Source organism: Kwoniella pini, chromosome 2 (genome assembly GCF_000512605.2).
Source record: "Kwoniella pini CBS 10737 chromosome 2, complete sequence".
NCBI lineage: Eukaryota > Fungi > Basidiomycota > Tremellomycetes > Tremellales > Cryptococcaceae > Kwoniella > Kwoniella pini.
The window spans coordinates 2,077,006-2,099,617 of NC_091717.1; the positions used below are offsets into that span (position 1 = coordinate 2,077,006).

Here is a 22,612-nt window from a genome sequence, read left to right on the forward strand (position 1 = left end):
CACTCCAGGTGATAGCTGATAGTTCTAAGACAAATTGACGTATGTTGAGGCTACGGTCCGACCGGAAATTCCAATGCCTTGCGTGTTTTGAAGCGGCTTTCCCAATTATTATTATTGCGGTTCCAGAAATTCAGAAACTGACAACGTTTTTTGACTGTGGATTACGACACAACTAAGGACCGATGACGGTACACAATTAGCGTTTTCTCTATTCCTTGGGATCCCTATGGTGTAAGTGGTGAGTCCTTTATTTTAGAAAATGATCTTATTGCAATGATTTCCCCGTCCGATAGTTCGTGTGCTGAATCGCTTCGGTGATTAGAAGTTACTACTTGGTGAAACCGAAATGCTGTTGGGGGTTTTCGGTGAATCACAAGAGAGTACACTTGAAACCGGTAAAATAGTGTATTCCGATCTGGACGATTATTATATAGCTTATATTCTCAAATAGTTGTTGGGCGGGTACTTATTGAAAGATCTTTGCCTCCTTCGTGTGATGCCGTTTTTGTTGAAGTCGTGCAATTGCGTTGAATATATGATCGGCAACTCCTCCAGATCGATAGTGAGACCAAAATGTCTAAGGACTGTTTCGCCGTTCTTGCCAGGGGATCGATAGCATACAGCAGCCGTGGAAAGATTTCTCCGACTGTAGTACCCCACCCGCTAATGTTGTCGAACGATGTCTTGTTTGTAGATGTTTTGACAATGCGACGAAGAGGCAAACAAGAATTATGGTGAAACAACATGCAAATTGGTATAAGAGGCGATTGAAATTCAACAGTTGGGTTGGGTATTTATTCAAACTGTTCCAGATCCCTTTTAACCGCTGACGGGAACGAGTATAGCATCTTCTGTTCCTTATAAATCTTCGTAGACGTCAGAACGCATGAGCGATCGAAATAGTCTCGTTGCGTTTGAACCGGGAAATACAATATTGTCGGGGCAGGCACCACATGCTTGTTACCATTAATCTGCCCTTGCACAACCCTTTTTCAAATTCATCCTAACGCGTTGAAACAATGGCAGATCATGGTCGATTAAGGAAAAAGGGTTGTATGAAGTGTATAACAATGAGTCACATCATTACCGAATGTCTCGCCTCGGTAACATTTATTTGATTCACTTGGAACTTGCCTTGATGTTTCTGTTTATTCTTGACTGAAGCGCAGCAATCATTCGATTATTCGGTAAGATTGACTCCACCACACAACATATATGCACCGGCTGATAGCAGAACAAGAGAATTAGGATGGAACGGGTAAATCGTGAAAGAACCTCTTCTCTATGCGGGGAGCAATGACGGGTACCCACTCCCTTACTATGCTAAAATCCGCAACCGGCACAGTGGAATCAACAAATTTGTACGTATTTTAGACTTAGTTACCTGAAATCTGAACCTTGGAATAGCGAAACGGGATGCTTATGAGCACGAAAGCTGTTTTATTCGATTGTCTCACTCAAATTCAACCCTTTCGTAATAAGGATGCGGTATAATCCCCGATCAGTGAATCAATTCGGCTGATGATTGTCACGCCCTTTTTTATGCAATGATAAAAATTGTCCGAAAACAGCTAAATTTCTCCCCGATGATCCCTCCACTCTCATAGAAAAGGGTGAAAACTGGAACCATGTCTCTCCTCTTTCCCTTCATACGACCGTGAACGAGCGAAGAACCAAGCAGGTACTTAAGACACGGGATGCGCCTACCTCGTGTTCACCAACCCATATAGACCTACGGCTCTAATCAGCTCACGCAGATTGCACAAGACCGTGTCTCAGTATTACTATGCAGCTACGCATACATACAGAGAATTCGAGTATACATGGTGAAGCTGGATCGAATTTGACCTTAATGCTAAATATTGATCAGTAATCAGAAGTGCGAATCCCTTGTAAGATGATAATAAAGTGGAGCAAAGAAATTGAAATTACGTGACAATTCGCTCCTGCATATTCTTTTTACCTAAAAAATGACAGAAGAGGCGTTCTTCTTTTTGGCTTTTCTTTACTATATGCTTGATGATTGGCCTAGATTGACATTTACCAGTCATCAATGCGAAGGAAATCCCTGTGCACTTAGCCTCCGAGTCGAAGATTCATGCGATAAAACTCTCCGTCCGCTGAACCCCAAATCAGCCGGAAGAACAAAGATGCGAGAGGCGTTCAAAAATAGACGATCCCTTTTTAACGGTACCATGCATTTGGATAACGCATCTTTTGGACAGAGCCGCGTATCACATGGCAAGGGCTGACGCTTTTAGCAACCTGGCGGTATGTTTCTGATGTCTTATTGATCCTCGAATAAAAAGAACAATACGAGATGAGTCCTATAATCAATGGCTTAGACAGATGTCTCTCACCCCGAATCCTGTATCTTGATCGTCAATGTTACTTTTCCATATCCGATACACATGAATGCTTCCGGATTCGTTAGACTCTCGGTCTCGGATGATCCAGTGGGATTCGTCGACCGCGTCGGGAACCCAAATTGTGCCACGAGGATCGACTGATGTAATCAATGGAGAACTTGTCTCACAGGACTTCGTTTCATCTTGTTTCACGCCACCCATCATACAATTATTCCATATGGGCCTCACCTCTTCACCTCTGGGCATAACCATTGGAGATCCAGCGGCAGAGCAGCGGCAGAGCAGCGGCAATTGCCAGATCCAAGACATTACATCCGAAACTGTGAAGACTCGTCTGTTGAATTTACTCGACGTTGGTATATGTATAGCTTGACAAGGGCGCCAAAACTCAACGAAACAATCGTATCCAGAAGTATGGTAACCGGAAAAATTGACTTACAAATACCTCCGAATGATACCCATTTTTTACCCATTCCGGATGGTTCAAGCAGACAGTGCTCAGGGTATAAGCCTTTAGAATTGATATAACAAGGGTTGCAGATACATACCAGAAATGTGGAACGGTACAGAACCAAAATAGCTTTCACAGTGCACGTGGGCAGCCATTTTCTCCACCCGTTGATCTACCAGCCCGTTTGTTTCGGCTTATAGGGGAAGTTGACATACTTTGAGCGGGTCTTTGTCTGGTAGCTGCTGTTGAAAGCAGTAGTATATTCGGTCATGGCCGTTGTTTTTCGGGATGTATGGATTTATACATGCGCGACAATTCCAATATTGTTCCTCTCACAGCAGATTATCGTCCTCAAACTGTGATTTATCGAAATCCTCTAGGTTTAATCACTCGCCGGTCCGGTGGCAACTGAGTCCTGTATGTATGATGCGCACGGAATCTTTAAGATTAACATTCATCTTCTTCCAGCTCCAATCACCTGAATTATCTCGATTCTTCCACTATCTTTAAAACCCATTCCAAGCGTAAAAAAGCTTTTCATGAGGGATATGGGTAGAGTCAAAACATCTATAAAGCGTTCGAATCTGATGTGTTACCCTTGAGGCATCACTTTCTGGTTCTCCTTCCTTTGTACATTTCGATCTTGTTCAATATCTTGCAGTTTTAGAGATTGCTCTTCTTGGTCAAAGAGTGTTTGCAATTGACTTCGAGTTCCCTATCCAGCGTTTGCCCTTCAAGCACTTAGGGAACCCTCATATACTAGATGACGGTCATTTCATCGCATGCATATACACATCAGCAGAGCCTTGGATGTGGACTTGTCCTTCGGCCGTTCGAATACCCAATCCTCGAAAGAGAGATTAGGCGGTTCCTGTGGGTCAACCGAACTCTTTCATCACTTACCGGCGGTCTCCGGTCTTGGCATCCAGCAATTTGGACTTAAAAGCCTCATTGATTATGCTTCAGTATCACTTCACTCAACGTCGAGGGAGGTCGCAAGATCATTTCTGGCGGATTGAAGTCACACTCGTAGCCTGGTCAACCACCATCATGATATCGTAAGCTGGTCAGACGCATGTCGAGATTTGATAAATACCGGGATTTGGTGGAGTGAGCCTTTTTGACGTCATATGACGCTCGCTGTACCAGATATTGTTTACGATATGAGTAAAATGCTATAGCTGAGCTAAGCAAATGAACGCTTCAGCTATCTTCTTGCATACAACACTTCCTCGCAGCCTTAAGTTGTGAGGTTATTTACAATCAAATCAGCTCAACATTACAATGGTCCGGACATTTACTTCAGAACCCTCAACATGGTTACACGGCAAAGGAGAAGTTTGTCCAGGTGTAAAACTTCATTATGTCGATATTAAGCCTGAGACCAATGAGAATGGAAAGACATTAATTTTGGTACATGGATTTCCTCAAACTTGGTATTGCTGGAGACAAGTAATTCAACCTTTCTCCGAATTAGGATTTAGGGTAATTGCAGTTGACTATAGAGGAGCAGGAGATTCAGATAGACCTAGAAATGGATTTGACAAATTAACAATGTCAAAAGATATACATACTCTTTATAAAGATAAATTAGGAATTGATAAAGCTATTATAATTGGAAGTGATATTGGAAGTATGGTAGCAAGTTCATTGGCTTTACAATTTCAAAATGACGTTGAAGCTTTAATCACTTTTGGTAAGTTTCACTTCATTGAACCCACATTTTACTTGTCGAGCTTCCATTTGATAAGGGAAATTAATGAACTGGGCTAAGCTTTCATTTTGTCGCTGTAGAAGCACCTATACCCGGTACTAAATCTTATGATAAAGCTACAACAGATCCAAAATCAACTTGGCCATTCTTATGGCATTTCTTCTTTCACAATCAAGCAGATTTACCTGAATTATTAATTCAAGGTAAAGAGAAGGAATATATTGGTCATTTCTACCATAGGCTGGTGAGATTCATGTTCTCCCACTTGCCCTCAAAGATCAAAATAGTAAACAATTTATTTGTAATATTAATGAGCGTTCCATTGATTTAGTGTTTTGACCCTTCTTTCTTAACTGATCAAGATCTTGAAGTTTGTGAGTCAACCAACTTAAGCTGACAAAAAGAGAAAATTAGGAGAACACGAGTTGGCTGATTTCAATAAGCAGATACAAAAGCATTTTCTGCTCCTGGCGGTATACGATGCGGACTTGACACATATAGAGCTTTTCATGGCGATGTAAGCGATTTTAAAAAGACTTTAGAGAAAAATGGTAAATTGTCAATTCCTACATTAACTTTATCAGGTGAAGATTCACCTATGAAAGAAGTAAGTAAATTTATAATCTATCTTTACAATCTCCCGCAATCAAATCACATGAGCTGCTGTAGTCATTGATATTACCTGATTATAGTTTCTTGAAGATCAGACTAAAGAATACTCAAATGACGTTTCATTCAAATTGATTCCGAGAAGTATGCATTGGGTACCTGAAGAAAATCCTGATGATTTCGTCAAAGCAGTAGAAAGTTTCTTGAGGAATAAGAAATTGCTGCAATGATTATGCGGACATAGAAAATACTTCGCTTAGTATGTATATATACATTGCGTAAATAGACAAAATTTGTTCGACCCACTGAAGGCTTCCGTGTCTGATGTAACACAGTGGGTAAAGGAGAGGCTGTCAGAAAGTCATTTATACAAACTACATGTAACATATTATTACTCTATTCACGCGCGAGCGGATGGCCTACAACTGTATTTACAATTCATCCAAATCACCTTCAAGACCCGAATCTTCGTCCCTCCCATTCGATCGTCCAGCCGCTCTTCTTCCTATGGTATACAAAACTTTCACTAATCGTTCTTTAGCAATTTCAAGCTTTTTGGATTCATTCTCAAGATCCGAATGTATAAGATCCTCGTCCATCTCTTCTTCGGCCTCAGATTCATCATATTCTAAGTCATCATATATCGAAGATTGTAAATGATCCTCAAATCCGATGAATTTGGTCTGGGTGAGAACCAATCTCAAATGAGCAGAAGCCTTTTGTACCCGCCTTGATGCTTCTAATCTTTGTACTCGACTTAAACTCGGGTCATTGACTTCGTTTGACGAGATAAGAAGTTTAATATACTCTATACAGGTTATAGCAAGCTTATCGATTGCAAGAGCGTTTTTAGGTAACTTGTTCTCCATCTCCGATTTGTCTAATCCTCTGACGACTAATACGTCTTTCGAACCAGGATAGAGCAGCTCAAGCATGGCTGAGATGGATGATAATCCTTTGCCCGCACCTTGTATCTCTTCAGCCGCTAGCGCAGTAGCGAGTGCGACTTGCGCAGCGGGTGTGGGTTTGATGAATATACCCCATAAGCCGACCAAGACAAGACCCAGTGCGTGGGCAGCTGAACCTTTGGGCAACCCTTCGATGGCGGTCCGTACTTCTTTGTCAAATGCGGAAGACCTTAGGGAAGAACCGATGTCGCATGATTCAAGATCCATCAATAAGTTTTTAATCGATGTTTGCGAAGTACCGTTCAACGCTGATCGAGTGGATGCGTTGACTAATTTGACGAAGAATCGGGAGTAGAGATCATAGATATGGACCAAGGTGATCTGCTCTGCTATTGCTGCAATAGGCGATGAAGTCTGATCTAGCGAATCGACACAACGAAGAGCTTCTTGCAAGGGCATCCTGAGTACAGTAACTAGAGTCAAAGGGGTCGAAGGATTAATCTTCGCTTGAGCAGCTTGCCAGATTTGTTGAGCAGATCGGATATAAGGGATATCAGGCTGAAGTAAGGCCAGTAGAGTGAGGGAATAGACATCCGACGCGGAGGTGTGCAAGTGTAAGACGGTATGCCACCTGCCAATGAACGATGGCTCGGTCGCTGAAAGTGGGATCAACGTCAGCTATGATTCAGAATCTCCTAGTTGCGATGACATACCTCCACCAATGATGGCAGCCGCTAGCGACTTCCAATAAGCCTGATCTTCATCCACCTGCTTGCTTTTCTTGTGAGACGGCATGACCAGCTTGGCACAGTCTTTCACGAGTATAGAAAAGTTTCCAACTTTCTCCTTCTCGTCTCGTTTCGTAAACCGAGAAATGATAGGTCCAACAGAAAAAGCCAATATGACAGCAAAGAGCAGTCTCCATGTCCAATCAACTAAAGTGTGAGGAGCAGGAACGATGGTTTGAGGTAATCCCCTAGCGAGTAGTCGTGAGGTATGCTCGGCAGTAATGAAAGGTAATTTGGATAAAATTTGACCGGTAGTAGCTTGACCAATCGCCTCAGAAGGTAGGATCTGACCGTTAGCGGTAGTCTGAGTCGAAGTCGTCCGGATGATGTCAGAAGCCGATGGAAGGAAAGAGAAAGATACTGCGAAAGCGGCAAACATCCTCAATCCACCACTGGCAGCGTTTTGCGCCAGCGAAGTTGCTTGCTCCTTCTTCTTTGGTCCAGGTTTACCACGAGGTTGTTTTGGTGCAGATGTCGTCTTCGCACGCTTTCGCTTGGGTTGTTCTTCTTCCTCCTCATCGCCTTCTTCGTCCTCATCATCATTTGACTCTTCCTCGACCTTGAGAGCGGCAGCAGCATCCGCGGCAGCTTGAATAGCACTCTCCCTGCAGTTGAAATCGTTTTGCCATCTAGTTAAATCATCTTGCCCAGCCACAGCTAATCTGAATGCTTCCAATGCATTGACTTTCCTCTGCAGCATTGCTGATCGTTTCTGTAGTAACTCGATGTACATTCTAGCTCCGATGAGGATAGTGGCTTTCGCACTTGCGTTAGGTCGAGTGACTTCTCCTAAACCGTCAACGGTTCCATCTGGCGCTCGGAAATCGGTTGTAAGTCTCTGTTCTTGACTCGAAGTATCGTATAGTACTCTCAAAGCGGGAATAGCATCTCGCAAATCGGCTTGAGCAGCTTGTACTTTTTGTCGATAACGCCTTTCGGTTTTGTTGTGCTTGCCCACAACCGGTGGTTCAGGAGCTGATTTGGCGTTGGTTTGAGCTTTCTTAGCTGGACGATCCTGGGATTTTGAAGACGCGGCTCGTTGCTGGACGTCCGGGATCGAGCCTGCCAGTGAAGGTTGGTTTTGGTCTATTTACACCGCGGTTAGATCAAGATCTGACTATCACACAACTAGACCGAATACTCACCAATGATATGTGCATTACTGGCTGGCATATTATTCGGACCGTTAGGATTTCCTGAAAACCACCCATTCTGATCATGGGACGACGGGTTGACCTGGTTTTGCTTGATCCATTGACTTTGATTCTGGCTTTGAGTCATGGTTCCAATCGCTTTAGCTTGTTGTGCGAAATCAAAATCGATCGGGAAGGAGTTTTGCATTTGAGAATTAATTGTAGATTTCTTTTCATCTTGATCAAGATTCAACATATCAAACGTATCGTCGTTAATCATACTGTTCCCGTTGAAAAGATTTTGCAAAAAATCTAAACTTCCATCATTATTTGAGCCATCTAGGTTGAATGGATTTGATTGTTGATTTGGGAAAAATAATTGTTGTTGTACGTTCGGCTTGTTATAAATACCGTCAGAACTGAACATTAAACTAGGATTATTATTGCTATTTTGATTGTCTCGAGGGAAGAAAAAATCTTTACTATCTTCAGATTGAAATAATACATCCAATTCAGTCGAATCAAAACTGTTGTTACCTAGACCATTGAACAAAAAATCATCCGTTGCTGACAGGGAGAAGTTAGAATGGGAAGAAGGTGAAGATGTTGATCTAGGGGAGTGACCATTAGAAGATAGATTTGAAAGATTCATAGATTGCATAGAAGGTGATAAAGATGGTAATCTTGATGAATGATACATGGATTGACTATCACTTGATGCTGATATTGAAGGTGAATGTTGATTATGCGATGATGAAGACCCACCCATCTGAGGGATATTAAGTAATGATGAAGGATCTAATAGTTCTGAAGAGAACAAAGCTGTTGAAGGGGAGATATTCTCGTCGAAGAATAACGTCTCATCCTCAGGCCTAGTATTTTGCATGTTTGTCTGAGTGTATAAAGATGTTGACATGGTGAAATGTTGCTGCTGGGCAGTGATCTGGTTACAATAATCGATCGGGAAATGCAAGATCAATACTGTTTCGTGGTACAGTGCCGAGGAAGGTTGCCCTTATGTATGGATATCTCTATATTTGAATTCTTCTCTCCCCCAAGTGGCAATGCGATGTATCTCGTCAGCTGTTAATGGATATATGATCGTATCATAGTAGAATGACATCTATGATATTATTATCATTAATTGTCATGGTCTCATTCATTACAATAAAATGTCAATTATTAAAGTGGTACGATGTTTACTCGAAACACGTGGTCATTTTCCCTTTTTAAGTCATTTATCATATTTGCCACTCAAACCTGTTGTTTTGACAATATGATTTATTCCATACTTCAAGCTGGCATCTATACAGCTTGATGCTCGACACTCGTACGCAATGCTATGAATTAAAATGGCTAGGCCTATCTCCGTCTGCCTACATCGGCAGCTGTACGCATACCTCTTCTGTGACTATCTTTCTCCTTCCGCGTTTCATCGGCAAGTTGGCGCGCTTTCGCTCGAGGATCAATCACCTACAAATAACGTTCATCTAGTTCAGCGCTATCTGACGGAGCGGTAGAAGGCATGCTCACTGAGTATTCGTCTTCGGCTCTCCTGGTTAATTCCTTCTCATCTACGACAAATTTCAAGCTGTGTTTCATCCATTCTACGTCATCGTCAACCTCCAGGTCCTCTTCGCCAATGACTTCGTCCGCAGCATTCGGCCGTATTGCCTCGTCTTCTCTTTCAGCCGGCCCAGCCTTGGCTACTTTACTACTAAACTTGCTCATCTCTTTCAACAAATCATCTTCTTCATCCTTCCTCCCTCGCTTGCTACCATGTTTTGCTGCTCTACCTCGATTCTTGGAGTACTTTGCAAGTTCCTCTTCAAGCATGGATGGTCCTTTCCTACGCTTACCACGATCTGAATCAGAGTCAGAATCTGATACATCGCCCGTGCGTTTCTTGAGCTTCCGCAGATCTTCCTCCATACGCTTTATTTCAGCCTGACGCGACGCACTACGATCCATCGCTGTTAGCTGATTGTGAAACGTGCTAAGCCTAAATATAGCTTACCTGCTTCCTGCTTTTTCGCGCTCATGTTGTTCTCGGATAGCTTTGAGATCCACAACAGCCTACGTACGGTGTTCAGTCATGAGTTGGAAAAATGCTCCTGTAGCTCACCTTTTTCTCCTTCTCCTTTTCTAACTCTTTCTTACTACTACTACTGCCTAGGTTCTTCAGTGAGTCCGGTACATCCACGTAAGACTGCGCTGGCTTAGCGGTAGCTGTCTCCGCTGGTTCCAGTACTTGTTTGTTTCCATAAGCCAAAAGATCTGATGAAAGCTTGATAACACTTACAATCCTGCCTTGTCATTCCCTTCTTCTTTACTTTGACCTCTGTCTCAGGTATCTCTTCAGAATCTCCAAAAGACAACAATCCAGTGTTTCTGTTGAGAACAAGCTTCATCAGCTGGTCCTACAATTGATATTCAGTGATTCCGCTCACTTCTTGGCTTTTGCCCTCTTCTCCCTGAACTCTATTTCCTTCTTAGCCTCAACCCTAGCTTGATGTTGAGCCTTACGCTCTGAAGCCGTTATACGGGGTACGATATCATCAAAAGGATTTTCTATTATCCTTATGCCCTTTATCTTTGGCGGTCTAAAGATGAGGGATTGGACATCAGTACCCAGTCGCCGTTCAGGCTTCTGATGGATACTCACACTACCGGTCTCTCTTCCGCATCAATATCCAATTGACCAATATTCAGGACATCTTTCAAGCATGTCAGATGAATCTATCCTTCTGAATTGAAAACAGCTCACTATATATGGTGCTTCCGACAATCTTCCCAAATAAAGTATGTTTATTTGTCAATTCCTCGGCTTTATCCAAAGTGAAAAAGAATTGAGAGGTATTGGTATGTCTTTTACTGTTGTTCGCCATACCCAATAGACCTCGTCTGTGATCCAACTATCGTCAGCTCAACATCAAAAGCGGACACTGTAACTGACATACCTGTTGAATCTCAATCTAGGATGTATTTCATCCTCGAATGGTTCACCGTAAAAACTTTCTCCTCCTGTACCTGTTCCCGTGGGATCACCAGCCTGAATAATGAAGCCAGGTACGACTCGATGGAATATGACACCGTCATAATAACCTGCATCGTCAGATCTATCAGTCAGTTTCCCAAAATTCTCCCAAAGTAGATCAATTCACCTTCCATGGACAGAGCAAGGAAGTTCCGAACAGCTTTTGGACACTCTTTACCCCATAGTTCGACCTATGATCTAGTCATTAGCTCGCCAAAACAAGGTCTTTTAAGGTCTAGCTTTACCTCTATCTCCCCCGAGGTGGTATCTATGATGACTTTCCCATTAGTAGCGGGCTGTTAAGGCGTTTGTTATCAATCATGCATAAGTTGGACATCAAATGTGGAGGTCAGAAAGAAGCTTACTTCGGTCACATATCTGCCAGACGCTTCGTGATCAGCACATTGCCACACTCGCTATGGTAAAGAAGGACCTACAGATTACTCATTTCGGGTCACTTTGGCTGATCAGCTAACTAGGCTTGAATTCAACTGATTGGGTATGCAATACAAAAATATCAGAGCTGAATGAAAATGATCGACATATATCTGTCTAACCTGGACACAAGGTTGTATGCATTAATGCGAGGTAAAAGTGATGATGCTGGAAGTTACTGAGGAGATGAGATGACTGCCACTTGCGGTAATATCGGAGATATACCCTTCCTCACACTGTATGTATGTTCCCATTCAGGAACTAACAACGCGTAGTTAATAGCAAATAACCAGCAGCAGCAACAGGTAACAGCATGCAACAGCTATATGGGCCCGAATACAATATATGCTCTCAATTCAATAGCATAACAACAGTCAATACAGCATAGAATCATTTCATACTTTGGAAACAAGCAGGTCCAAAGTTACAACGTCAACTTTAAATTCAACTTTCAATCCTTCAAAAGCCAATAATCGCCTATATCAGCATAAACCTCTGGTTCACCTTTATTCATTCCGTCGCTCATATAATTCTTGCCCTATCATCTCACTAATACCCAATCGATATGGCTTCCGAAGGTCTAACACGTCGAAGAGGTGGAGCAGGAGCCTCTCCAGCTATAGGGTCAGCTTCGCCAATAATGTCAGACAGCCCTTCTTTCCCCTCTTCTTCAGCTGGACCTAGGCGATCAGGAAATGCTGCCAATGCACCTACAAGCTCAGCAGGAGGTTCAGGTGGTGCAGGTGCTATGGAAGGTAGAGGAAAGATAGCGTATGATCCTAGAGACTTTGAAAATGGTGGGGAAGCAGAAACAATGCCAAGATTAACTATAATGGAAGAGGTCCTCCTGTTAGGGTTGAAAGATAAGGCTGTGAGCTCTGCCAGCAATTTCCATCCACGTCACTTACAGGGAGCTTATTTGCATTGTTTGCTCGATAGGGCTACCTCTCATTCTGGAACGATAATATTTCATACGCCTTGCGAGGTTGTATATTGATTGAATTAGCGTTAAGACGTAGAATTGCAATGGTCAAAGATCCATCGCGTAGAAGATTAGCTTTAGCAGATAGGTTGATCGAAGTCATCGATGATAGGCAAACAGGGGAAACTATATTGGATGAAGCACTCAAAATGATGAAATCGAGTGAGAAGTATGGTACCGGTGCTTGGGTCGACTTGATGAGTGGTGAGGTTCGGTTCCGTGTTTCTCAATTACACGTAAATTGCTGTTTCGCTGATCAATACGTGTTATTCTGTAGGTGAGACCTGGAACGTGATGAAGATTGGATATCAACTCAAACAAGTTCGAGAACGTTTAGCGAAAGGTTTGGTAGATAAAGGTGTCTTGAGGACAGAGAAACGAAATTTCCTGTTATTCGACATGGCAACCCATCCTATTGCAGATATGAACGCAAAAGATGATGTGATGAGGAGAACTTTGACTTTGTTGACTGCTCGAACGGCGGCCATACCACCTCAAGCATTGCACAAGGAAGGTGTAAAGTACCGACATATGCGAGCGGTCGTCTTAGTTTGTGCAGGTAAGTCTTATAAACTATTTGCTTTGATTGGATTGGTATTGACCTTTTTCGTTCAATCTCCAGCATATGCATCAAGTGTGCTCGAAAACGCTTTACAACGACTGTCATACGATTCTCGAGAAGCTGCATTTGCGCGATGCGACGATATCTTGGCGGAATTCTCGACTTGGCCATTTGGAATAACAACATCCAACACTGCTGGACCGGTCTCAATTGGAGGAGGAACAAGGAAAAGTCAAGGTACGAGTGGAGGTGTAGGACGTGAAAGTGTGCAAGAATTAGTGAGGGAAGTTAGGAAAGAAATGGCTCAAAGTACAAGTGGACAAGCTGGGGCTGGTGGTGGTCAGGAAGAACAAGAAGAATTATGTTTCGAAGTTGTAGCTACGGTCTTAGAGATTTTCGGAAGGATGGATAGTTTGGTGAGTCACTATCCGTCATTACACACACTTCGCCATTTATCCTTTCTTTGGATCTGAAAGCTGACTTGCGACTATAATTCGTAGCTTTAAACGATAATTGGATTTGTACATGACATTCACTCACATGCGACTTAGAAAGAACTCACAACGATACCTCATAATCAGTATGATACGATCACGAAACGTCATTCTTCCTGCTCTTCCCCAAAACTCGTTCTACAGATAACTTCAAGATTGTTAAACATCCCTTTTACCTGGCCATATCGGTATCAAGTTCTAGCCTGGGTCAGTAAAGAGGCGGATATAGCAAGTAAGTCTATAGAGCATATGCTAGATGGATCTCATGCAAATATCTCGTGGTATATTGTAATATTTCATGGTACATTGTCCGGAGCTCAATAATCCGAGTGCAATTGACATTAAACGAATATCTGAATAAAAAGGCAAAAATGCAGATCTATCAACTCTGTCGATACACGAATTTTCATTACTATTTTGTTCACACGATGCATATGCGACTCTTTTATATTCTTATATTTTTGAATCGGATCTACGTATGGCAGACAATTAAAAGCCATTGACGTGGAATTTTCACATGATTTCTTCATATATTTGGTCATTACGTATATGGACAAACATTTTGTTCCTTTTAGCCATTCCAGAGAACATGGGTCAAATGACTTTTTTGGTTAATTTCCCAAATTATTATCTAGCTTCATAAATGACGATTAGGCTTTGATTATTTCACTTTTTGTTGTTCCTTTACCGTAAATTGCATATGATAAAATACGCACCTATTATGCATCCGAATAACGGGTTCTAAGAAATGGAAATTAATCTGTTTCAAATGAGATCATCTTTTTTTCTCTTTCGGTCCTATTAAACCGGAAATTCATTTCCCCTTCGGTTTCGACCGAACATTTTACAAAAACAACATATTCAGCTTTTGTAAATCAGAATTAAATTGAGAATTTGCATGATTCTTATAATTTGGGAAATTTGACCCATATTCTACGAAAAGACAATTATGGAGTTTTATAAAGTCCACAATTTTTTTTTAGGTCGGAGGCTTAACGAATAGTACTAACAGAATATAATGTATATGTATGAACATTGTCCCGTAATCTTTGATTTAGAAAAGTCCAGTTGTAAGTATGGAAAAAAAATGTTCATTTGAAAGCAATATCGCAGAAAAAAGGAAAAAAATATAAGAAATGGGTTGCTACAAGTATGCTACATGATAGATGTAAATTTGTCAAAGGTATATAAGATGACAGAAAAATTTTCCGCAATGTTCAATTCGAAATACTGACGAAACCAACAAGAAATTGTAAATCCTGATGTAAATTTCGCCTTTTTGGGGGAGTGGATGATGTGATGTTATCTTTAGAAGTGCATCGGAGGTGAGAAATATTCGTCCGATGAAAGAGTTGGAGTCGGTGTTTGATAATATTCAGATTGAACTTCTGGTACACCAATACCTAAACCAACCAGATATTCTTTCTCTTGCGGTAATGACAATTCCGGTGCCAAAGTAGGGGAAGTTGTCGTACTTTGACCTAAAGGCGATTGTGAATAGTGAGGGTATTGAGAAGACATTTGTTGCAATTGAGGGTGGTGATACGAAGGTACAGCTGTTGGCATGATGAAAGGAACTTGGAATAAAGGTGGAGTTGGGAAAGGGGTTTGATATCCAGTTGTAGCCGGCGTTATGGGAGATGAACCGTGAGAGACTTTAGGTACTCCAGGTGACAATTGTATAGCAGGTCTAAGGTATGTTTGAGTGGGTAGCGAAGGTGTTGACCACGATGTAGGTAGAGTTGGGGGCATCATGTGTGAAGGAGGGTATTCATGATCAGCTGACGAAGAGCGTGAAGTTTCATCTGGGGTGGGATTGGTGAACATCCCATTTTGGTCTGCATGACCATTGAGATATGCTTGGTGCATTGGTGTTTCCTCTAGCACAGAAGGGAATGATGATGCCGGAGTTGTCTCAATGTGGGTTTGGAGAGGAGCTGATGAATAACTATTAGTCCAGCCATTGTACATCCAATGAGGGGATTCAAACATTGGTGGTGATGCCAAAGCAGGTGCAGAAGGTGGTGTAACCCAAGGAGCAATGCCACCGTTTGGCATTGAAACCGTACGTCGATGTCCGAGATGAGAAGGTCGGACAGGGCCAGGTCCGGAGACGTAAGGTACGTTGAAGACAGGTTGATCGGCAAAGTATGGTGAGGAAGTGGTGATGGGTGATACATGGTGTACAGCCTTTGTAGCTTTTGCTATAGCTTTCTTCTCCCTAGTTGCCCTGTTCACCTCTTCCGGTACCGGTGCATACTCGCAATCCCTCTTTGCCCTCGTACAGTTTCTGCATGGAGATCCACCGCAACATCTAATCTTCCTGTTGAGCGCAAAATCGGAGAATCAGCATCTGAACGCTTATACATGCAATTGAGGGAAAAGGAGAAAAATCACTTACCTATGCCTACAATACTGGCATGCCATAGATATCCTCTGGCGACGACCTGGTGAGTGTGATCCTTCAGCCATGTGCATAGGATATGCTGAGCCGAAGCCATCGAACATGGGCGGCATGTCGTGCATGTGCGGTTGGTGAATAAGGACCGATGGTGTTGACAAAATAGTGTTCATAGTGGAGAGTGATATTGTAAAATTCACAAATTGATGATGGGGAACGAATTTTTGTATATAAAGGTAATCAAACGTGATAAGAGAAAGTTCCAAGTTGGACCAGATGAAGGCTTACGCCTGAACGATGTTGGTGGTACTTTTGATGACGAATACAGATAGCTTATATCTTGTCATAAAGTGGACGAAGGAAAGTGGGCGTTTTCTTATTTTGAAAGAGGGGTACTAATAACGCAAGAAATGGCTTTATATATCTCCTTGATATTTTATCTCTTGACTGTCTATCTCTAATGATGTTGTGTGACAACCAGAATTATTGCTACCTATCTCTTTCGAACCCTTTCTCGGTTCGTACCCCAAGGTGACACAGACGACGTTATCCTAATTTCATATGATCGTAATTCGGACCAAACGAGTCTTGAGCTGGTTGGCTTTCTAAGCTATGACCAGGGTATTAACGCTGATGTCGTCTAGAAAATTGTAATGGTGGAGGAAAAAAAAAACCGGCAGGGAAGGAAATCAAGGACGATCAGACCTTTTGTCTTACTCCGTCTTCCCTAACTTTTGGCGCAAGGTACGGATATTAACCTACTCCTTAAAAAGAGAAAGGTGACAGAGGGGAAAAGGGTATAAATCAAAGATACTACTAAAGGTGATCCGATCCAATATTAAGAAGAAATGAATGTCTCGGTTGAATACCAAATGTTTCACTTTACCAAAGAAGAATTGGTCAGGAGCAGATTCGACCGATACCAGGGATGATAACGAGAACTGTAGTATATATCCCTTTGACTTGAAAGGTACAGAGAAATACAGCTTACCTTGAACAGTATGGTGATACTGATGATCGTCTTTGTCAACCGTTTGAGACTCGTTTGCTATGATTCTCAAAATGAGATGCATCAGAAGAATACGAAAATGCAGTGGGAGCCATACCTGAACATGACAAAGGGTCATCCTTTGGCGGTTTAGGTTAGCGGAAGAAGCGAAACTATCCTTTCCGCTCTTGACCGAATTGCGACTACCTTTTACTGTAGTTTTCCATGGGGTGATTTACGTGATAGGCGAAAAAAATGAGAACTAAGTCGCATCATGATCGAAAGATTTAGTACTCAATCTTTCACCCGGATATAACGGCATCATTACAATATGTCTCTTTTGGGACCTGTCGTTACCTGAATATTGGTTAGACCCCGAATGCCTAGTTTGGATCTCAGGGACCACTCATAACGTTGCTCATGATCATTATTGCTTCTTTCTTCTCTTATTTGAAAGGGAAAAAAGCCGTCATTTTGTCATCGCGCGCGCAGAAATCCGACCGAGGATGATTACTTACAGTGGCAGTAGTCTACCGGTTTCATGCTCAACCTTGACGGAATTTTCGTTTACAGCTTTTTTCGAAGAGACGTGCGACGGTGTGAGTGGAGAATCCATTCATGTCTACTCCGCTGGAGTCATCAAAGCTCGTTGTTCGGCTTAATGGTAACGTACATTCCATGAACGATACGACGTCAAAATCTGCCTCCATAGTCTAGACGGGATCAAGCAGAGTTCAGACCTTCTCATGATTCTGATTCGGTACGTACGCCCCTAGCATCCGACTCCCGAGCCGATTGATCCTTTTAGTAGGTGATATTGGATATACTTATGATATTTCAGAAGCCAAATTAGAGAGACTGTAGTTATTCAGTGTTAATCATACGCCAATCACCTAAAACTCCAGGATCAAATAAGCTTCCTTCTTTTCGGATAAAAAAGCTCCGATCGCCGAGCCTGAGAACCGAGACATCGAAGAACAGTACACCCTTGCATTCCTCACATCTTTACCAACATTTCCATGAGAGCCGGTGTTACGGAAAGTTTGGTTCCTGAGCTTTTAGTAGATGGGAAAAATGGGGTGAAGGGGGTACGTACTTCATGAGCCCTCACGTGGGATCGAATACTTTTGTATAGTCATAGAATTTAAGCATTCACGCGGTCAAGTGGTTCCTGAGCCTGGTGACCCCGAAGAGTCGCATATAACTGGTCACAGTAGTAGTCGTCTGATAGCTATCTTAGCACCCGATTTAATTGGAGATTAAAACCTAATCCATTTGGCTGGTCTGTGAAATGCATGTGGCTTTTGAGTTCTTCCCACATGCCTTATTGACAATCATGTGTACGGAGATAGGGCATCATTAATCTGATACACTCCACCCGCTCTTATCTATGCGACCAGTGATCTCGCAGCTTTTTCGATGTCATGTAATCGAATTTAGAATTGAATCGACTTCAGGCTTGAATCACTTCATTATATGACAATTACGAGAATACCGCCACAGTCTAAATCGCATTTCGTATGAATTGAAATGACGGTATATACACCATGGGCGCTTTTTTCAAGCCGATCTGGGAGCAATTACATGGATCTGTAAATCTGTAATTTCGGCGATTTAAACGACATCATACCAATCTTCAAGTATCATCTCATACCTCACATTCGGCAAAATTTGCGTAATCATTCCGTCATTGTGTTTCACGTGGGCGGGGTTTTCTGTCCGTTCAAAAAATTTTGATTATCTCCTTAAGTTCAATTTAGTAATCGAGGACGAAATTTTCAGGATTCGAATCCAATTATGAGGTGTCTGACGCAATCACTGAGCTAAACGACCTTTTGTTCAAATATCAGATACTTATAGGAGTCACGACGATCGGTGATACTTAGACATCTTTGGCTAGTTCATGTTCAGGGGGTTTTTGAAAAAGTTACCAATCGATTTAAGCAGTGCAGAAGTTTTTAAGCTATAAAGTGCCTGTCACTACATCCGACACAGGTCCCATGAAAGCGCCGTTAGCGGATTTTAAGCATTATTCAAGCCCCATGGAACATTTCATCGATGACATATCCAAAATGATAGAAAAAGGGATCTAACCTCTTCATTTAAATCGCCTATCTGACTAGAACTCCTGAAAGTAATGTATAACCCTTGTTTCACCATAAAACCCATATTAAGCTACGCATGTTTAGTTTTTCGGATGTAACTGAGATCGGATGTCGCTTCGGGTGTGACAAGGTCGGTAACTGATCACTTCGCTTCGAGAACCCCGCTTTTCCTAGATAAAACATGACCTGAAACGAGCTAGTTGAATCCGCAGCTATGGGATCAATCTGAAGACAAAACAATCTGACTGCCACGACGAGCTTTCTCCATGAAGTATAGGGGGCCGGTACTGTCGATCGCTCGTCCTACCTCTGGTCTGGGCGATAAATGTTGGTAGGCAAGAACAAGTCAAAATCCAATGTGCTGAATGTCGCTGTACTTTCTGACGTGATAAGAAGAATCTACGAGACTCTACGCGACGTGCTATGAAATGTGATCAAGAAAACAAAAGAAGCACGACGCAGGCGGCTTACAGAGATCAGGAACCCTTTCCGGTTCTTGCTTGATTTGAGAAGCGAGGAGGTAATGCCGACAATCGTGCCAAAGCTCGCTTATCTGTCTAGACGGCTGGGTACGTATATACGATCTGATCAAAGACATCGTGCACATGGAAAGCTCCCGTTACAGCCCACCCCCAGGTCGGTTTATGTCATCTAATTCGCGAAATCTGCCCGACTGATTACATTGACGAACTGACAATAACGCCTCGTCATACGCCTCTGCAGATGAGAGATCTACCAACACGCCATCGCAATCCTGCTTGTGTGAATAGTATTGATATATGCATGTAGGATGTTTACTTATGACCCGATCATATACCGAGCGTTACCTTGCTAGTGCTGATATAATCGCATCATGGCCTCATGGGTTTCAACCATTTGTCCGCTTTTTCGAATTGTTCTATAACATCTTTGCCAACTACTTTTTGTGCTAGCGATGGTGTAGGTCCTTGTTCCTTATCAAGCGATCGTATGGCCGCCATTATCTAGTTAGACAGATCCCGTAGTTAGCAACATCACGAATATCAAACAATAAATGGACTTACAGAATCCCAGAATCTGAAACCTCGTTCTACTTCTTGTAAAGGCAATTTCACACTAGAAAACGATTGTTCAACGAACGACAAAGCATCTTTTTTAGCTTGAATGGCTTTCTCCGTATTGGCGTCTGCTTCAGTAATTGTGTCTTCATAATGATAGGTTGTCGCGTCAAGGTAGGTTTTTGTCAAGATACCAAACCCGGTATTCACTTCACTTTGGAATGGTAAACCTCCAATGTCCTCTCAGCATAAGACCTAGTCAATATAGCAAGAGGATGGTAACTTACTAAGCATGAAATCTTGATGATCCTCTCTGTTTCGTCTAGCACCGCCTGAGAGTAAGATATGTACAGAAACAGCTTCGCAAAGGTGTCTTAGTGATTTCGATAACGCTCTGACAAAAGAGTTGAAGACCAATAATTCACGTGATAATGGACCAACCCATTGTTGAGGCTAAGCAATGATCAGCTTCGGTCCTCTTAGAGTGGGAGCTGATACTTACTCGGAAGATTAGGGGAAGGATTGAGATACACCGCATGATCAACAATATACTCTTTTGTTCATCTTCTGTGCCGAAGCTCGGACCGCCAGACAACGTTTCCGCTGTCTCACCTCCCCACTTCGAGCCGTGTACCACGCCTGCTCTGAGTAATTCCAAAAACAGATAGAGAGGTTCTTGGAATTTATCATTCACCCTTGATACTGCGTTGGCGGCATATGATGCTTTACCGATCAATGTATGTGTATGATTGGCATTTATGAAGCTGAATTTTCATGTCAGTCAGGTATTCCAAGCGGTACGATACAATAGCAGAATAACCCACCCTCTCAGCTCCATAAGACGCCACAAAACATTGGCTACAAGCTCATCCTTCTTATCCAATATTCTACCGGTATGATTAGCTCGAGTCTGAGCTGCTAGTTCCTCTGTGACTAAAGCACCTATACAGAGTTTGAGATCGATCGTTGAAGAATTCTGTCTTCTCAGTTCAGATTCAATATTGATCATTGGCACGTTCCATCCTTTAAGCTTCTCTACCAACGATTGAGTGGTGCCGTCAGTAAAGGGGATATTAGCACCTTGAGGAGCTGCGTATGGAGGATCAAAGAAATAATGCGCGTTGATCCGGCGCTTGGCCCAATCTGGATGTAATACATTATTGAGTAAAGCGATAGTCGTGCAACGTGGTGATGTTGGACCTTCAGTAATGACATCCTTGATGAATCTATGATAATCAGTAGTGTCTGCTAGAGGTTGATTTTCGTGTATAATACCACTAGTGACCCATCCAACCACTTGAGTACTTATCAAACCTTTGCAAATGTAAAAGTAGAGTTCGTCGGGTATTCGAGGGGAAAATATTTCATCCAATTCACCGGGAATGTCGGATAGGGAAAATGCTTGACCTTCCGGAGCAATTATTGTGGGTAGTGGAACGCAAGTACCTTCGGTAGTAAGGACAAGAGAGCATTTAACCGCAAGACGAGCTTTCCAGAACAACTCAATATAATTTTGAGTTTTGAATTGAGAGTCTCGCCAATTCTGACATACGAGGATACCGGATTTGTTTTGTCGCATGAGGTCGATTACTGTTTTGACGGCGAAATCATTGGCGATAGGAGGGAAAGTACGGGATAAAGATGAACCAGCTAGAATACCCATATCAAGGAATTGTTCGCTAGTGAGATTAAGGTCGACGAGGAGTCTGTTCTTCTCTACGAATTGGAAGGTATTGGTCCAGTCTGAAGAGGTTATGACTCGATCAATTGGCCATAAAAGACATTCTGTCGACGAATATACAGCATGAATGTAACCTTTGGGGTGTTGAAGAAGGTATGCAAGCTATATTGGTCAGCTTTTTTCGAGCTGGATTGTACTTACTTGAGCAAATTCCAGGTATGGCGCAATCACAAACTCCACAAATCTATGTCTGAATAACCTGATTATCAACCTCAACAAATCTTTAGAATCCGTCCACGATCCATTCCTTATAGCCGTAAGCTGCATGATCGACCTTTCCACCTGCCCACTCTCATAGTAAGACCATGCTTCATTCTTGATCTGTGTTTCACGTTCAGCTTGCGGGTCGGGCCCTTTCTGCGGAGGTCTTGATGCTAATGGGAGACCGGAAAAGACAAAGACTGGTTTGATACTTAGGCGTTCTAAAGCTCGGAGGTCGGTTTCAATTTTACTTATTATACCAAGCGGTAATCCACCGGTGGCTGCTACGAGAGGTTCTCGAGACTCTGCGTCGGAAAGATGTTGAGAAAGATAATGAGTTGCATCTATTCCGAGCCGTGTGTTGGCAATAGCGGATAATGGGCAATTCTGAACAAGCTTCCTCTCTCGAATATAAACTGACGATCAGCTTAGCTCTACAAGCTTTCCACTCACCATCTAATCCTCTTATACCCATCTTGATATCGTAGCACTGATTATCTGAAGAGTCCGAGAAGAAAGGATGTCGCTATGCCGACTCAGAATATTGTTGAACAGAGTCACCGTGAACCGCAGCTGCAAGGCTGCACAAGGGCTAAAAGTTCTGGAGACTCGGGGCTTTCGGCGAAGCAGAGCAAGACTTGTCAGCTTATGTCGGGC

The 22,612-nt window shown here is 42.5% G+C and overlaps 6 protein-coding genes across 6 annotated transcripts; 2 read left to right on the forward strand and 4 right to left on the reverse strand.

Moving 5' to 3' along the window:
• Positions 1 to 4,104: 4,104 nt before the first annotated feature.
• Positions 4,105 to 5,373, forward strand: I206_102108 (uncharacterized protein; the record flags this gene model as incomplete). Its single annotated transcript, XM_019158498.1, has 5 exons — positions 4,105 to 4,516; positions 4,615 to 4,778; positions 4,866 to 4,908; positions 4,981 to 5,141; positions 5,227 to 5,373. 5 exons carry the CDS (start codon positions 4,105 to 4,107, stop codon positions 5,371 to 5,373), a joined length of 927 nt encoding a protein of 308 aa, XP_019008244.1.
• Positions 5,374 to 5,574: 201 nt separating this feature from the next.
• On the reverse strand, positions 5,575 to 8,888 carry I206_102109 (uncharacterized protein; the record flags this gene model as incomplete). Its single annotated transcript, XM_019158497.1, has 3 exons — positions 5,575 to 6,707; positions 6,765 to 7,925; positions 7,985 to 8,888. 3 exons carry the CDS (start codon positions 8,886 to 8,888, stop codon positions 5,575 to 5,577), a joined length of 3,198 nt encoding a protein of 1,065 aa, XP_019008243.1.
• A 446-nt stretch (positions 8,889 to 9,334) lies between these two features.
• I206_102110 (uncharacterized protein) lies at positions 9,335 to 11,457 on the reverse strand (the record flags this gene model as incomplete). The annotated part of the gene is made up of 13 exons (XM_019158496.1): positions 9,335 to 9,445; positions 9,506 to 9,932; positions 9,990 to 10,048; positions 10,098 to 10,222; positions 10,275 to 10,363; positions 10,423 to 10,575; positions 10,638 to 10,689; positions 10,740 to 10,876; positions 10,933 to 11,077; positions 11,137 to 11,200; positions 11,255 to 11,305; positions 11,375 to 11,387; positions 11,447 to 11,457. The coding sequence occupies 13 exons, from the start codon at positions 11,455 to 11,457 to the stop codon at positions 9,335 to 9,337; spliced, it is 1,437 nt and encodes a 478-aa protein (XP_019008242.1).
• A 552-nt stretch (positions 11,458 to 12,009) lies between these two features.
• I206_102111 (uncharacterized protein) lies at positions 12,010 to 13,488 on the forward strand (the record flags this gene model as incomplete). The annotated part of the gene is made up of 5 exons (XM_070202508.1): positions 12,010 to 12,315; positions 12,384 to 12,630; positions 12,704 to 12,985; positions 13,049 to 13,404; positions 13,465 to 13,488. The coding sequence occupies 5 exons, from the start codon at positions 12,010 to 12,012 to the stop codon at positions 13,486 to 13,488; spliced, it is 1,215 nt and encodes a 404-aa protein (XP_070058609.1).
• Positions 13,489 to 14,790: 1,302 nt separating this feature from the next.
• Positions 14,791 to 15,999, reverse strand: I206_102112 (uncharacterized protein; the record flags this gene model as incomplete). The annotated part of the gene is made up of 2 exons (XM_019158494.1): positions 14,791 to 15,805; positions 15,884 to 15,999. 2 exons carry the CDS (start codon positions 15,997 to 15,999, stop codon positions 14,791 to 14,793), a joined length of 1,131 nt encoding a protein of 376 aa, XP_019008240.1.
• Positions 16,000 to 19,827: 3,828 nt separating this feature from the next.
• Positions 19,828 to 22,430, reverse strand: I206_102113 (uncharacterized protein; the record flags this gene model as incomplete). Its single annotated transcript, XM_070202509.1, has 7 exons — positions 19,828 to 19,959; positions 20,020 to 20,243; positions 20,301 to 20,466; positions 20,516 to 20,777; positions 20,838 to 21,856; positions 21,926 to 22,260; positions 22,409 to 22,430. The coding sequence occupies 7 exons, from the start codon at positions 22,428 to 22,430 to the stop codon at positions 19,828 to 19,830; spliced, it is 2,160 nt and encodes a 719-aa protein (XP_070058610.1).
• Positions 22,431 to 22,612: the final 182 nt, after the last annotated feature.